At 36.7% G+C, this 18310-nt stretch overlaps 2 protein-coding genes across 2 annotated transcripts; both read left to right on the forward strand.

Moving 5' to 3' along the window:
- The first annotated feature begins 1100 nt into the window (after nucleotides 1-1100).
- On the forward strand, nucleotides 1101-11756 carry LOC139143633 (transmembrane protein 41A-like). The gene is made up of 5 exons (XM_070714125.1): nucleotides 1101-1454; nucleotides 2675-2831; nucleotides 5623-5784; nucleotides 7293-7431; nucleotides 8333-11756. The coding sequence occupies exons 1-5, from the start codon at nucleotides 1300-1302 to the stop codon at nucleotides 8515-8517; spliced, it is 798 nt and encodes a 265-aa protein (XP_070570226.1). The 5' UTR covers nucleotides 1101-1299; the 3' UTR covers nucleotides 8518-11756.
- Nucleotides 11757-12858: 1102 nt separating this feature from the next.
- LOC139143634 (SOSS complex subunit B2-like) lies at nucleotides 12859-18193 on the forward strand. Its single transcript, XM_070714126.1, has 6 exons — nucleotides 12859-13245; nucleotides 14702-14840; nucleotides 15652-15723; nucleotides 16197-16275; nucleotides 16588-16726; nucleotides 16982-18193. Exons 1-6 carry the CDS (start codon nucleotides 13152-13154, stop codon nucleotides 17146-17148), a joined length of 690 nt encoding a protein of 229 aa, XP_070570227.1. The 5' UTR covers nucleotides 12859-13151; the 3' UTR covers nucleotides 17149-18193.
- Nucleotides 18194-18310: the final 117 nt, after the last annotated feature.

The following is an 18310-nucleotide window of genomic DNA, read 5'->3' on the forward strand; positions in this document are numbered from 1 at the left end:
TGGTCACCATATGATATACAGAGGCTTCTACTAATGCTACTTGTAATGTGCAGCGTCTCAAAAGCTTTTAGCCAATTGGTAGGGCTGAAAGTCATTTTTCTTAGTAAATTATTTCCAAACAGCCAATCAGGAAGAGAATTTACTATTTTCAGACTCCTTAAGTCACTGTCAATAATGACAATCTACCAATCAGATGCAACCTTCTGAGCTGCTACACCATTGCCAGGTGCCAGCTGGGTATACTTTTCATGTAGGAGGTGTTTGCAAAGGATTTTTCAGTTTATGGCCTGGGGCAATTTTTTTTCCTCCCATCAAACTGTTCACACGGCATGGTGACTTTCTTCTTTTTACCATGGCAATGTCTGATTGGGGAGTGACATGCCAAGGGAAAGCTAGGGAAGCTTGTGGATGGAAGGGTTCGGGATGCTTACCATGCCAGTTCCTGATACAAAGCGTTATGAGAAGAGCAGGTACAAAGAGCTTTCAGTTTTCATCACAAATTATTACTTTATCCATAATAGATACACATATATTTATGCCTGAAAACATCCATATAGCTCTGGCAAAAAAATTCTCCAAATCTGCAGGTTGTACTGGGTGTCACACTATGCTGATGATGAACTTTGCAATAGTGCCCATTGAGTCGCTCAATGGACATTGACTATGGCCAAATTCAATCCTTGCTCATACGTAGCATAACATACATTATTTTACAGGAATAAATCATCGAAGAAAGTGGTGACAAGTAAATTGTAAATTTACGGTACACTTTTCAGACTTTAGAATACATGTAAGACTAACGTAACAAAACGATAGGGGGAGCCCTTTATCATTATTTTGTACATCCATATAAGGCGATAAAACGACGTCCGTCTTTATACCTGTAAAATTATTCATTGATCGGTAATTTCATTTCCGTGAAGACTGTTGTTTGTGATTCAATGAGGACGTGCAGTGAGGTATGTATGTAGCGTTACAAGACAGGCATGCAAATACGTACCAGTTCAGTACCAGTAATAGCGTCTGCCTGGCGTCTGTGCAAGTGATGCGCTGTGTGCTGTCTGGCTTCCGGACAGAAGCGCCCTCTGTGGCAGATATTGCATTTCTCACACAATCATCAATCTGACGATGACAACATTGTTACGCACAACGCATGCAACCTTCAATTCACCGGCAATGCAAATGGCGACGCCCACAGCCTCGTGTGAGTGAGGGCTTCCCGAGGAAATTGAGAAATTTTCATCACGACGTGGTATATCTCAAAGTTTCTTCCGTCGCTTAAAAGCCGTCGATTATCCTATGGCACCAATATGGGGAGCTGGCGTCGTGTTTGCCATCGCGACGTGTTGGTTGTACTGGCTGTCGACCAACCCTCCAAATTCAGACCTCGTCTCGATTGCCAGTGGTGAGACGAAACCGGACCCAACCATGAATGGTACACCGCTTCCGAACAGGTCAGTGAACCACGACCAACAAAACCTAGAATTTTATTCTGTATCCATGATTAGTCGCTTAATGTTAGGAAAAGGCTGAATCGGGAAATCGCTGTACGCTGTGGCAGTAACCCGTATATGTGCTTTACAATGGTCGATTGTCCATGGTGAATACGTATATATCGCGTGATCTGTGACTCAGCCCCCTCGATTCAGATCGGCCGTCATAGCATGAAAAGTACGGTAGTATTCACAGTGGAGGTAGCGCTGTCTATTGTCACACAGAAATGTAGGTCACCAGTAGAAAGTCAACCAACTTAGGACACTGTGTAGCTGGCAGTCGTTTTTGAAGTAAATCCATCAACTTCCCACACATACCCCATAGATAAGATTAAAGTAAAATATTGTTAAAAGTTATTACAACACTCAAGCTGGTAGCTGCCCTGGGGTAAATGCAGACATGGAGGTAGAAGCGAGATTCATCTACCCCTTTGCTGCTGACATCTTTAAAGGGACATTAGCTGTATCTTTTGACTAATTTTTCACTACTCTGTTTCAATGGATCAACTACAGAATTTTACTATAATCCGATCATCATGACCAATACCCGGTGTCCTGCTTGCCAACGCAGCCTGTATACATGAAATGACCATTGTTATTGTTGATAAATGTATTCTAGTCCGGACCTGAATACAAAATTTGAACAATAACAATGCAGATTATACTGAAATAGGGTATATTTATGAGCTAATATTAGGAATTTCTCCATGGTTCAGGGATTCAAACCAGAAACTGCAGATGATAAACAGAACAAACAAAATTTTAAAAATGACCAAAGTTACAGCTAATGGATCTTTCAACCGCAAAACACTTTTCTTGCTCGTGCGAGAAATCAAAGTGAAAGTTGAAGGTAATCCCAAGACTTAAAATCTCTGCAGATATAGATTTGTACCTCTGATAAAATTGTATGAATTTAAAATATTGACATGCTGTGAACTGTTGATGAACTTAGCTTTTTTACATCGGGTTTGAAAGAGCAGTACTACATACTGGAGCGATCGAACGCCCATGGTTGAAGGCATGGACTGTCAGCTCGCTCTATGGCCCTGTGATTGCTATACTTTTTATATAGGGCCAAGTGCCTGGTGGAAGTATACTTTTTATATAGGGCCAAGTACCTGGTGAAAGTAAAGGTATCTCAAATACTCTATGTTCATGCCCTTTTTGGATTTCACTTGCAGGACAGAAATGAGTTTTCCGACCAATCTGGAAGAGTTGACATCCTTAGCTGCAATACTTCAACATTATCAGGCTGCACATGGAGGTTATGTACTCTTGCTCTTTTGTAGTGCATATCTCTACAAACAAACATTTGCTATTCCAGGATCTGTGTTTTTGGTAAGCAAAATATTGTTTGTATACGGGTATGTATGTATGTATGTATGTATATATATATATATATATATATATATATATATATATATATATATATATATATATATATATATATATATATATATATATATATATATATATATATATATATACTTTGTACTTGAAGTAGTTTTGTTATTATTATAAATATATATATAATATATATAATATATATATATATATATATATATATATAACTGAGAGGATAATCTTAAATATTACATTTCCACTACAAATTTGTTTCGTATAGGCTGCAGAGCCGCCTACACTCATCGGGTGGCTGTGATCGACTGAAACTTTAGGCGGGAAACGATTTCTTTTGTTTTGTTTTTGTTGGCACCTGTTTGTTGCAAAAGGTTGAATAATTAGTGACTGCACAAGAAATTTTCTCCTGTTTCTGCAGGTCGATACTAATTCGTTTCTATTGTTGAGGGAGCCATTTCTGGATATCTGAGGAGTATGAATTTCTCGTGGAGGCACAGATTGCATTTTTTTGTGACGTTGGAGTATGGATTGCATTGCTTTATTACCGTATTTTCCAGTCAATCCTGTATTCTGTCTTTGCATCTTTCAGTGACCAGATGTGCTTGCTCAGTTCGGTGCTGTTTCTGTATTTTGTGTTGCGGAATGATAGCATGTGGTTATTAGTTCCAGAGACCAGCTCTGGAACTGTTAGTTTTGCTCACTTTCATTCTTTCTTCTTTCTTTCTTTCTTTCTTTCTTTCTTTCTTGCTTTCTTTCTTTCTTCTTTCTCTATTTCCGGTATTACTATCATAGAACATGCTATACACAAATTTTACCTTAATTACCCAGAATGCATTGCGACACGCTTATGACGTCATCGCTCAACTCGGACGGGTTTTACGGGCATTTCTTGTGTGTTTATTTATTTATTTTTATTCTGCATTGCTCGACTATCATATTGCGTTCAGCTATTAATAATTCTAGCTTTTTTCGCTTTGCTTTTTGTTGCTTTTTGATTTTATTTTTCTCTACATACTCGCCGTACGTGGCGCTATACTGTTTCGCCCGAATGTAACAATGGCGGCACATAAGATGGCTTCGCTCGCATAGAGAGAGAAAATTAAGCTTTCCCTAAATTTACAAGCGCGGCTGGGTACATCGTGTACCTAGGCGAGGTGGGTGTGCTCGAAAACGAAGGTCAATGCAAAATTTGGATTCAAAATCGGCTGTTTTGGCGGAGAAACTGCCCGCCGTTTTTCTGAGGAGCCACCAGCGGTTTTTCCCCGGCCTTTTCCTATATCAGTCTGCGAGGCCGTTAACACACAGGCCGGTAACACACAGCCGTCACCGCACCGGCGCCGGCATGCGTTGGCTGCACGTTAAAGCAGCTCAACTTTCCAAGATCAAACGGTCAGTATCTCGTGAAAACAGCGACATTGCAATGAAAATTGTTTTAGTCTGTGCTTTTAATCAAATGAAAATGCATGTGGCCTCGGTTTTCAATTTCAACGGCCTAGGTCCGATGTTTCCTCTCGTCTGATCATCGTCGTAAACCACGCACCTCTTTACGGCAACAACTCAGCGCTACCCGTCAAGCGATTGATTTTTGCGTAGATCAGCGGAGCGAAAATTATTGCTCTGGCTCGCGAGAATGTCGTCTGATATACATTTCCGTGCGTTGTCGCCCCCGTATGTATCTGTTTCGTTTTTACCGTACATGTAGGCATTTGTAATCTGTGGACTGCCTTGCTTTTAGTTGTATATCATTGTGTTTACTGCTAGCAGCCCTATAGGTACGTGCTTGAATATTAAAATCCAAAGCACTCTTTCATTCTGCACCTATCTTTGTCACACATTCTCTTGTTTCTTCCGCTGCTCTGGTCTCTGGAACTTCGCTTTTGCTTGCAAATGCTTTCTAGTTATATTTTGTTTTGAATGGAGTCTCCGTCAGGCTGATGTATGTTGCGTGTGTATTGTTGTCTTCTCTGGTGACCGTTGCTGGTAAACCACGCCCTCGGTGAGGCATTTTCCTGGCAATGGGCATTTGCTCTTTTGTCTGCAGTTGCATTCTTTATGGCGATGATGGCGGTTGTGTTCTTGTTTTCCATTTCCTTGGCAAGTACTGATTTGTTGTGTGAAGTGATAATACTTTGCATGTTCGGCATACAGCTGTAGCTTAGTTTGAGTGTATTCCTGTTGAATATTCGGCATAAGCTACAGCTGTATGCCGAACATGCAAAGTATTATCACTTCACACAACAAATCAGCATTGAGCAATATAATTTCCGCGAGGACATCTGTATACTATATATATATATATATATATATATATATATATATATATATATATATATATATATATATATATATATATATATATATATATATATATATATATATATATATATATATATATATATATATATATAATATCTGTTACTTAAGTTTCTTGCATTCAGCAATCTTCAGACTACCGGTAGTTTTTTCCTTGGTATATTTTCTTATTTATAGGGTTGGAATGTAACGTTGTACTATAGTTCTAGGTGGTGTTGAAATTCAATAAAAAATATTTTCTTTAATGACGACACCTTGAAACCGACTCAGATCGTTTGGTTAACAGGATAGATCTGCACATTATATATCTAAGGTGTTATGCTGGCAAGGCTGATATGTGGTATCTCTGTGTATATCAGGGAGAGGAAAATGACTCTGTTTTCTAAAACAAAAATAACTGAAATATTATTAGAAGTTACAGCTAATACTCCTTTAATCTTTTCTTGTACATTTTCAGAACATTTTAGCCGGAGCATTATTTGGCATGTGGCTGAGTTTACCTCTGGTGTGTCTGCTGAGTGCAATCGGTGCTACCTTCTGTTATCTCATATCATATAACTTCGGTTATTCATACGTCCAACAATGTTTTCCTGATAAAATTAAAATTTTACAACAAAAGGTAAGGCAGTCATTATCTGGTTGTAAATCGGTGTATTTGAGCTCAATACATGTTATGTTGTTCATCGCTTTCTAGATATTTAGCTGGTGTAATATAGTTGATGAAGCATTAAAGAAAAACATCGGATAAATTTTTTTGTGCATTTTATCTGCCTCTGTGCAACTCTGCACTTGATTGAAAATGAATCATAATTTTGTTAATTTATTTCTAGAGTGTTAGCAAATAAAAAAATATAGGACTCTCTAATAATTAGAAAAGTACAGCCATATATTGGGAAATCATCAATAGCACTTTCTGTTTTTCAATCCAAATCTCACAGTTTTTGATTCATTGCTAGTCAGTCAGCAACCAGACTATTGAAAAAGGAAATGCGAATTTTTTTACATAACTTGGGACCTGACAGTTCTGATTTCTAGTGTTGGCCACATTTTGAGGAGACACATACTGGTATTACAAGTGTTGCTTTTCAGTGTCTCCCTTACCAAGTGTTGTCGGAAGACAAGTTTATGACTCATTCACAAAAACATATATATCTAGTTGTATGATAAATGATATATTACCAGTCCAGGTAATGTCTCAATGGAGCATAATACTTTGACCAATCAGTGAACCTTAGTCACCAACGTCATGAACCGTGTAAACCAAGGCTTACAGATTGCAACAACTTGGGAACTTTTCAGCTAGATTTCACCCTTTATTTTTAGCACTCGGTAGTTTTTAGATGTAGACGTTACGCATAATGTTCAGTACGGTCGAGATGGTGATCGACACAAGTGGTTAGTACATCAAAGATTACTTCTTTGGATGTTTGTCCTGGCTAGGTACCGCTCCAAGAAATCAGGATTTGACCCTTGTAAATTTACATTAAGTTATTTGTCGCCGAATATCACCTATTTTTGGCCAAATTTTAAATGAACCTTGCCATCCATAGTGTGGAGAATTTTTCAAGCTTTGCAATGATGGAGCAACTGTTCTTGTCGGTCATTGGAGCACAATGGAGCATGATTTTTTTGATCACCATGCATTTCCTGGTACGATTGACCCTTTGTTCAAAAAACCGTGCTGGATCAATCGCCAAAAAGTTAACCAAAAGCAGGAAAAAAGAACCAAAAACATCCGATAACTCTTTGTAGAACATGGTCTAGGGGAAAGAAACTCAGAAAACTATTCCTGAAGAAATCCGTACGATTTTTAAGATGGGAAAACATTGCAAATCAACTTGGGCTGAGACACTTCCGGGTCACGCTCGATCATTGGATCTGTCAGATTAGGTCGTGATCTCAGCATAACGTTACCAAGAGAACCCACATAACCTTTAATCTCAATTACATATACAGTACGTGATTGGTTCTAACCTTAACTCTAATTACATATAGGGTACGCCATTGGCTCTTCCCCGCTATCCTCTATTGAGACATAACCTTGACTGATTTCAGCACCAATGAAATGTTAATTTGCTAATTTTCAATGTTCTCAATCTCACATGTATTTCTACATTGTTTTTGCAGATTCATGAAAATTCAGACAGTTTGTTTTTCTTCCTGCTGTTTGTACGTTTATTCCCGATGACTCCAAATTGGTTTTTAAATCTGGCGTCTCCAGTCCTGGATGTGCCAGTTTTACAGTTTTTCCTGTCTGTTCTCATAGGTAAGGCCTATGCTTGAACGAAGTTTCCATCTATTGACTTACACTGGTACACTTCTGTTCCATGTGGAATGTTGCATTGAAATTTTCAACGTAAAGTTTTCCCTTATGCAGTATACCGGTATACAGCAGATGAAGGGTTGTAAACTTCGTGTTCTCTATAAAATAACCAGAATTTTAATTGTCAAAATATGACCATATTATCTGTTTAATGGAAGTTAGGTTTTGTCAAACAACTGAAATCTGAACAACCTACCAGATAGCTTATGTGTACAAAAACTGCTAGATTAGGCAAACCAAAAAATAGGTTTGTTTTCCCATGAGCAATCTTTCTTGTATTTTAAGCGTACCAACTTCAAAGACCCAGTGAATACAACTTTTGACAATTTTTTTGTGTTTTTGCTCCAATGTATAAGCCATAGATTCTTGGTCTCCCTCCTGTAGTATGTTGAAATTACTAGCACTCAGCTGGTCAACATTGATTATATTTGTGTGATCTTCATAATTACCATTGAATCTCACTTGAATTTAGTTGTCAAGAATAAGAATGCATGTAACACACAGACATGCTGCATTGACAAACCAAATACTGGGTATTTCAAAATGCTACACTAAGAAACTGTATTATAACATGGAACAAAAGAAACGAAAAAAATTTTCAAAAGTAATCAATCAATCAATCAATCAATCAATCAATAAATCTTTATTAACCCATGACTGGGCAATTGACATTGCAGCAGTGACAAACTAGGTACTGGTTTCATCTTTTTGTTTTGAATATTTTTAACAATGTCCTGTGAATGCATGGAAATTTACCGTAGCATTTAGTCACAGCCTCCAAAGAAATTAAAATTAATGAAGTGCTTCCAAATAATTTTCTTCTCGTTATTTCTTTCACTTTCAGGTCTATTGCCCTATAATTTGATTTGCATACAGACTGGATGTATACTATCACAGATCAAGTCCATCGATAGCATCTTCAACACCTGGACTCTATGCAAATTAGGTGCTGCTGCCGTGGCAATGCTGTTGCCAGGGGTAATCGTCAAGAAATACAGACACAAACTGGAAAAGATCAAACTGTCCTGATGTCATGGATGACAACAGGAATTTTTTTATAATTGACTATGCAAATGTCAAAGTCATTTGGTGCAAACCTGTTGTCCTTCAACATCGTTTTACATTTTAAATATGCAGTGGAAATTTCAAGTCTGTGTTAAATATAATCCTCAATGCAATATCAGGGAATTCTGTGAATATAAAATATAATACTTTTCCCAAATCCTTGATGACAACTCTTCAAGGTATTTTTCCAATAGCTGATACAGCAACATTCCGAAATCATGTTTAACCCTTTTACCTCCATGGTTTGGCCCAATCCCATTGTTATCAATGGAGAGTGTGGACCTGTTCACAGGGAATTGGGGGTGAACAGGTTAAGTGTTCATGGATTATTTGGGATTCGGATCGACAAATTGCTGCTAAGGGAATACCATCATTTGAAAAAAAGGAAAACTTACACAGAGTAGTGTATATTAGACGGACACTTTCATAGTATAAATGATTGTCAAAATCAAGATGAACTTGACATAGCGTCTTGGAAATCGCAAATTTTCAAGATGGGAAGAAAAAAGCATACTGCAATGTCTAAGATTCTCTGACGTCAATATCCCATAATATGACTTCGTGACTCAGCAAAACATTTTACACACATGTGACATTTTCATCCATAGTGTGCATCATCATTTACAAAAAAGTTTGCTCGGACAAGGAAATAACTGAAGTTTTTCACAAACTGCAAGATTTTTTTTGCATGTTTTGCAGAAGGAGTGTGATGTTGTTTGTGTGGAGGACATGAACCAAAGAGATGAATTTGTTTTCATAAAATCTCTGGAAAGTTTTAACAGCTCGCAGCTGACGTCATCAACTCATCAAGACAAGTTAGATTGTGATTTATAATCATATTAAAAAATACGTTATGTGTATTCGCATTGTCATAGTTTTCATATCATTTCTATGTATTTTCATGGAAGGTATGTCCCATGAATCATATGCTATTAACAATGCAAATTCAGCAAAAACATTTGTCACTGAAATTTCACAAAATTTTGCAGTAAATTCCCTTATAACTAGGTGTCAGTGTAGGTAGATTATTGATACAAAAGATGAAGGTTGCATGAAAATTGTGTAATATTGCTGAATGTACGGTCAAAAAAGTACAACAAGCTATTATTTCGACTGGTCAGGTACCTATTGAAGGGACAAAATTGGTATCTTTGTACCACTACTTTACATTTTGAATGATATGCGATGGTAATCCTGTCAGTCAGAACCTTTTTAAAAAATGTTAAAATATATGCAACAACCTACTGTTACTAAAATTGTAGTCATAGGTAGTTGATAAAACATATAGACTATCAGTACCACAGACAAACAAAAGATTTGATAAATAAAAAATTTGATTGAGTTAAATTTCTAGTACTCTCTTAGAAAAAGTCTTCTTGAGGTTAACCTTTGAACCTGGCTCGGACAAAAATGTCCGCATTATATCACAGGTCACCAGGGGGTCAGGGTGCAAAGGGTTAATACCTGTCATAACATGATGAATTTCGAGAAGATATCTCATGACATAGAAATATGTCAACAACAAGTGAAAATATGTAATATAGATGTATGTGAAGATAGTAATCACAGGGAAGCAATGTACAAGTCTTCTTCAAACGTTGTGGGCTAGTCTATTTTTGTTGTCCTGCTATCATCTTTGTTGTCATCGGCATAATCATTATCATCATTTCATTTTCCCATGTACACCATTAGTTCTTTTTAATCATTTATCAATCTGATTAAAATCAGATGTAGAGTACGGCGACATCTGTGCTTGCGCGGTATTCTCTTGCCGTCACCTCTTAGAGGCAACAGCCAGAGAATACCTCATAAGTAAAGACATCGCCGTACTCTACATCTGAGTTTAATCAGATTGATCATTTATCAAACTACCTGGCACAATACTGTAATCTCACTTTGTGTCCATAAACTGAATTTTTCTTGGCACCTTGTTGTTGTAAATGTTCAGGGACACCCTGTAGGATTATGATGTTGGATTGTATGAGAGGGATCATGAGATTTTCATTGGATGGTCAAAACTTGGAAGGGGTGCCATGCAGTGAAAATTGCCATTTGTTTAGCTTTGCCATGTCCATAAAAAATTGCACAATGCGGTAAAGGTATTAAATTCTGGACAAAAGTATCTATGCTCTGTTTACCCCTAAAAATAGAATATTGGAAGGCAAACAGGAAAAACTTGCAAATCCAAGTTAGAAAAAACTTGCAAACCCTCAGTTATACTGCCCTCTGTAGAGATCTAACAGTGCATCCCTAATGCAGTTTCTTGGACCCAGCATTTTACAGTCATGCTCTCTTTTGATGGACCCTATAAGACTTATAGACTGATTTTTCTCAAGTAATATAATGATTTATGTGATAATTATGTGTGTCACATGCTGAATTTGAATTCAGCTTAGGCAAAGTCAACTATTCTCAAGGCCACTTGCAACAAGCGCAGTTGATCCTCTGAGCTAATTGATGCACCCTTGTTCCCAAGAAAATTCTCTTTTACACAAGTCCACAAGAAAATTGTAATATAACATGAACTGGTACTCGGCCAATGCGAAAAAAATCCAGAAATTCCTTAATTGACTCCAAGAGTTCAGCAATGCCGTCAGCTTTAGAGGGCCAACTGCATCGATGCATGGTATTTTAATTTATGTAATGCTTTGACATATCACATATGCCATAAAATTTCTGTACTGGAAGGTTGAAAAATGTCATATCAATACAAGTGCTTTCATTTTATTTTTTTTCATATCGAAGAAAATATTTTATGATTATATTTATTAATAAGTGATTATTAAGTGCAGATTTTTAATTGCAGATACGAATGAAATGAAAATGAACTTATTGAAAGAAAATATATACATGAGGTGTATATCTCGGGTATATTTATCTATGCTGATTTTTTTAACAATCAGATTAATTCGATTTTCTGTAACCATTACTGAAAAGTGCCGAGCTGTTTATTTTTTAATCTTAGAAATTGCTTGAGGTAGGTGTCATCTTGTAAAGTTTCGTAAATTTAGAGTGTCATGCAGAAAATATCCCGTTCACCCAGTGGACAGCAATTTTGTGATATTGACCTTGAAGTTTTAGATGTCTTAAAACTGACAAGAATCATGGTACGAGTAATTGTTGCATCTGTGATTTTATGATGAAATCTGGCAACTTTTATTTCTCTGGAAGCTAACTATTTACAATAAAGGTTGTCATTGTAAGAGTAGTGTTCAATGGTGCTCTTTATCAGACCCTTAGGGATTTGCCTTCATAAAACAGAAAAATTGCTGAAATTTGACATGCACAAGTTTTGTCATAGCATTACGCATTTACCTCTTTGGTAATGTAATTTAAAGGTTTTTATGTTTTTACCTAAATTGGCAAAACTTGTTCAAAAGATTTACACATTAAAATTGTCACCATGCAGTTGTACACATCCGAGTTTAGTCTTTACAAACTGATTCTCTAAAATTTGGAAGTTTTTAGATGAGTGAAAATGATATTTTGACCAAAATTGAGAAAATTGGCCCCAAAATTTACATACCACTATGCAAATTTCACCATCATTAGAACAAATGTGACTCAGAAGTACTATTCTTGAAAGGTATCAAACAAGTGGTTTCATGAAAAAGCTTTTGACATATTAAAAATGAAAATCATACCTGCAGTACTTTTTAAGCTACTTACAATATTCATCATATTGTGGATAGCAGTCTACAATATATCTACAAATGTAGAAAATTAGTAATTATGCAAATTGATGCTGATTATGCAAGCCTCTCTACCTAAATTTTCTCTTCTTCATACTTGGTAACTCTACACTGGTAGACCATGGCATGATTTCACAATTTGTTAACGTGGAACTGAAAGATCATAGTTTAGTTTGAATAAAGTTTCATAGTGAAAGAATCCATACAGAATACAGAATAAGTAATGGTAGAGTTTACATATATGTTTTGAGTTTGCAAGTATCCTTGGCAAATTTCAGAGCGCTTCTGTCAAGTATTATAAAATAGTTTCTGCCATGGAACATGTAAATACTCTATCCGTAGACCCTGGGTTCTATGCTTATTTAGTGCAGAGCTCAGTTTTTAAAACAAACCTCTGTTGTCTTTGTGTCCATATTCAATACCATCGACCAATTTTATCAATGTGGCTACCCCTGAGAAATGTATGAAAATATAATGATCCGGAACAGAAACCTTGCTTAATCAACGGTCCCTCCATAATGAGCTTTGCCATCACCCCTGTAAAATATGTTCGAGCCCTCAGCATGCTTTGATTTCGACATAGTACAATGCATCATGGGTATCTGACGCATGCGCATTGTGTGTATTAAATCTTGCCGATCTGCGTGCAAAAGTAGAACCTCACATCTGGCTGTCGAGTGTGAAACGAAATTTGACCCGAAATTTTGAGTTTATGTAGCCGTTTACATAGCCCCCTCAAACCACAGAAGCTATGTAAAGCCACAGAGAGCTGAAATCGTTAATATTCCCCGAAATTTCGAGACAAAATGTCCAGGAGGTGACGGCTGTCGTCGTTTCCTCTTTTGACGTAAAAAAACTCTTTCAGCCAAATTGGAGATTCGTTAAACTTTTTAAGCTCGCATAAGGATGGCACAATCTCAAGATTTACCTCACACCTTTATCAAAGACATTAGACCTGGCCAAAAGAATATCAACGTGATATTCATATTGCTTGAGATAGGTAGGTATGCCCCGGATGTAAAACGGCCGCCATCGCATTCGAATGAGCGGCTGTTCCATTTGTGATCGTTTCTTCGATAACACTGGCGGGTTGGAAGAGGCAAATGCGGAAATATCATGACAAAATGTGTCAGGCCAAGGAAGTTTGGAAGACGTGACCATGCCATACCGAGAAAGCAGTTGTGCAGCATTGTATCCTTGATGTACATCGGTGAACGCAGTTCAAATTACCTATTGTCTGTGGGGAGGTTATACCATTGCAGGAACCCCTGAGGTCATGTAAGGTCATTTGCGGTCAAAACAACAAGCCAACTATGTCACCAGGTGTTTTCAAAGCATCCGTCCGACGCACTTTGTCTATATTGTTTAAAAGGGTGACTTATTAGGTAGCCTTGTGATCGTTTACCAATGTTTGTCATATGAACTGAGCTGCTTTTGTCTTGCAAAAGGAAAAGATCATATTTTTTCTCACCAATGGTGGACTTCTGGTTTAGTGTGACAGGAAGAGATTTTTATCCTTGTAACTTTTAAAAGAACTATTTTCAGCAAGTAATGTCGCTTATTTGTATTGTATACAAAATTTCACCAAGATTTTAGATTTCTGAAAAATGTTGGACTAGACAGTTATAAATTTACAAAAAAAATTTACAAAATTTTACATGAGGATAAATTTTACCTCACATCCTGTATTCATAAAATATTTTGAAATTTTATGCCATTATATATACTCCAAAATAACTTATTATGAGTTCACCAATGATTTGTTATTGTACCAGTTGCTTTTTTGTCAGGCCACTTTATTGTACTCTATTCTTATATCATATGCATGAAATTTGTAAGCTGTTCAGTGTTCCTTTAAGCTTGTCATGAAGTTTGCAGATTGGCCCTTATCTGGAGCTACTGTACTGTGTGATAAAAACCTCGCCTCTATTTTAAATTTTCGACTTTCGATCTTAAACAAAATAGTGATAAGTGAAATGTTAATAGATATGAAGTTGGCAATATTTAAATATTGCTGCATTCATTTCATAACCAGAAAAATAATTTTGACTTGCTCATGATGCAGTGAGTTTATATTGGTCTGCTGTTATTGCAGCTACCAATGAATTGAAAACAAGGCTAATTTAAGTTGGCATTAGAAAAGATTTTAAAAGTGGTTTTCATTCATTTTCTGAAAGGACTGTGGACACTTGTTACACTGGTTTCTCATTGAACCAGTCTTTCATTAAAAGATTACTTCAGTTACTTCATGCAAAATACTAGTGTGACCTTGATGGTGTTGTTAACAAAAAGAAATTAGCAGATTAAGGACTTTGATGAAATCCTAGATGAGAATTACTTCATCCCAGTGATACATCTTAAAATTTTTGGTATACCAGTTTGGCCTGTCCTGCATGATTTGTGACATTTTTGATTGGAATGGTTTTACATTGTCTTCTTTGTCATTTGCCTTCCAGGTCGCCCAACCACCACAAAGGATGGGCACGAAGTGCGTTCATGCAAAGTGGCTGATAAGACAGGTTCTGTCAACATCTCAATATGGGATTCTGTGGGTGATCTGATTCAGACCGGTGACATCATCAGACTAACCAGAGGGTAAGTACTGTATCAGGCCAGCCATTTAAATTCCTACTATCTTCATCTTATCTTTAATGCCTATTCTGTCAGCGGATTACAGCGGAAGTACACAGGTGTAATTTGGTTGAAAGTAATCCCATTGCTGAAGTGAAGTGTCTTTGCAAGTTATCTGCAATATTTTCCATTTCATGACATTCTGTTCAGCTGACACCAGTCAGTATTGCAGTTATCACAGTTATTCTGGACCTATGATTCAGTTCTTTTAACCTATTCACCCCCAGTTCCCTGTAAACAGGTCCACAGTCCCTATTGATAACAATGGGTTTGGACCAAACCTTGGTGGTGGAAAGGTTTGAGTTTATGTGCTTTGAAATTTAGGGGAGGGACAGAAGAGATTTATGCAGTATCGATATGTTGCCAGAAAAGAATGAATTCTTGATTTGATTTTTCAAATTGTTGTAAAATTCAAACGCTTACTAAATAAGAATTTATGGTCAATAATCTTCTTTGTTTCCAAAGAAATTGGCAGGCTACAATGTGTTTTATAAATTTGGCCTTGTTGTGGTTTCTCCAATTTACAAATTATTTAAATGCTGTCAATGAAATTTGTTCAGAAGTGTAATATAGCCATTCACATTTTAAACTTTCACCGTTCATTGTAGACTAAAGTGGTAAAATGTTAAGGCGATCCATGCGGTGATACAGGGTCAATTGAAATTGTAGTTGTACACAGTAGCTAAATCATTGTAATCAAAATTATCCAACATAACAATACACTCTCTTTCTTTCCCGCTTTCAAATGTTCAGATATTTATTTTTGTTTGTACAGGTATGCATCAATGTGGAAAGGATGTCTTACTTTATATACTGGCAGAGGAGGGGAGTTACAAAGAATTGGAGAGTATGTACAACTTTTTTAACCTGTTGTTGTGGACAAGGTCAATGTTTGCACTGGTCAGCTTGATAAAATGTTGAAGTATGGACCTAGAAAAAGCCAGCTGCATTTTCCTACAATTTAGTTGTTGTATGTACTGTCAGCTCAGTAGCAGGTACCACCAAAGTAAATCTTTTGAAATCAGATATGTAACAAAACATCGTCAGTGTATAAATCTGTTGATGTGGAATGGTTTACTGAACATCATATTGGACCAAAATTATTGTTCAAGTTATTTATTATAATAGATGTGATGTAGTAGTGAAAGACATAGCAATAAATTCAAACTCTATCTTCCTGGATTTTATCTGATTTTTATCAACCTGCATTGTAAACCAGGATGGAGGAGTTGGAAGGTGTTGCTTGCCAATGTTGAGTAGTATTGGTATTATTAAATGTCATGACACATAACTATAACAACTGTTATGCTCTTGTTTCAGATTTTGTATGGTGTTTTCAGAAGTTCCCAATATGAGCGAGCCAAATCCTGAGTTTGTAGCCATGACCCAGGTCAAAGGGGTAGGTGTAGACACCATGCTACTGTCTTTGTATACTGAGTTCTCAGCTCAGTTTAAAATAAGATGAATGGAATTTTTAGTTTGGAGTTCTTTCCTTAACATGGTGCATTTCTAGATTCTGTAATCTTTGCTGTTAGAATGACAGGTGGCATAAGCGCTCTCTCTCTCTCTCTCTCTCTCTCTCTCTCTCTCTATGTCATGTCTGATTGTCAGTGATAAATTTAAACACAGGTAGTCATCCTGTTTCTTCATTCATAATTGTATGTTCCTTCTCTGTATTCACTTTATAAATTGATAATTTATTTCACACAAGATGAAAAATGAACAGCGCAGCAACTCGCCCACACAGCTCATGGATGAAAGTCAACAAGGACCAGGTGCTAACAATGGACCACCATCGGGCAGACCAGGGCTACTAGGGGCAGCACCCCCTGGTATGGACCCCAGAACCGGTAACTATGGCTCAGTTTAGTTTTGTTATCAGCGTCACTTTATTGACATTGTGACATGTATATAACATCACAATGATTGATAATTGCAATTGTAAAAGTGTTAACAACAGTAGAAAATTGATTTTTTTCACATTCATTTGCTAAGGAATGTACCATATAGTAGCCTCATAACTGATAGACGTTGTTATTGACATATTAAATCCAGAAACTCAATGTCAACTCAAAAATTTCCCTTTTGTTTTGTGAACTTTTCAGTGAACAACAACCAACAGCAGCACTTCAAAGCTGGCAATGGAGGTGGCTACGAGCCCATGCCTCAAGGATTAGCGCCCCCTATGGGAGCACGAAGAGGGAGAGGCGGCATGGGACGGGGAGGTAACGGCAATGGCCGAGATTCCATGCGAGGACGGCGAGGGAGATAGCCACAGACAAATATGAGCATTTACGCATCACTGAAATCAAGTGGTTCCTTAAAACCTTTTTGATAGCAAAATATTTCTGATAACCTTTACGTTATTACAAAGTGCAAATTTACTCCTAAATGCTTCAAAACTAGCCATATATATTCAGTTATCACAGGACAATGATCCCTCTGCAGACGATACTAACGAAACTACAAAGTCTGTAGTCCACTGTTTCCATACAAAGTACATACTTGGACATTGTCCCCATCATTTGCTGTGGAGTTTAGTGTCAGGCCAGACTTTGATACAGTCTTTTCAAACAAACAGTTTTGACAATAAGATATTTTGCTGCAATTACAATGTAGCAATGTGTGTATTTGTCATGAAATTATTATTTAGAATGCTTGAAAACAATAATTACTTATCATGTGTACTACAATGAACAAATGTCACCACTTCATTGCAAAACAAACATGCATTATTCAGATATTCTGTTGTTATAAACATAACATGGCGAACTAACTATTCTGTAAAAAATTACTTGTCAGAGAAAACCAATTTGCAGTCTTTATTTCTATACTCCTTTACTGCTTTCATGTGAAATGAAACTAATACAGTGCTGGGAACAGCTGAGCGTTAGCATTTTATTCAAACAACCATCGCTTGATGCCTGCTTTTTCCCATTTTTGAGGCAATTGTGCGAAAAATGCTCGCAAACTTAGTCTACTTGTAACAATATGTCCTAACTGAATCATCAAAGACCTCAGGTTTTATCGTACAACAACTAAATTTCCACACTGTGTTACAGCGATAAGTTGTTAAATGGTGCTTAATCGTCAAGCTGTTTTTTTTCATGTACACCCGTGAATTATGTACAGCTCTAAAAAATTAATTAGACGCTGATAATGTGACAGAAGATAAAATTTAGATTTTTCAAGAATCATGTCGACTGTTTGTGAAACATTACATCATGTTAGTAATTTAGAAATAGATGTGATACATTTTTTTTTGGACAAAAATATTGACGTTACAATTTTGAAATAAAACTTGAATATTCATACAATTTTTACTTGTGGATCTGGCCGTGTTGTGTAGAATTTTACTTTTAACACATGAAAGTGATCTTGAAAGTGCCAGGTTGAACATTATTACATGCCTTGATGTGAGTGCAAATCAGTGC

The sequence above is a fragment of the Ptychodera flava genome, chromosome 11 (assembly GCF_041260155.1).
Source record: "Ptychodera flava strain L36383 chromosome 11, AS_Pfla_20210202, whole genome shotgun sequence".
Lineage (NCBI taxonomy): Eukaryota > Metazoa > Hemichordata > Enteropneusta > Ptychoderidae > Ptychodera > Ptychodera flava.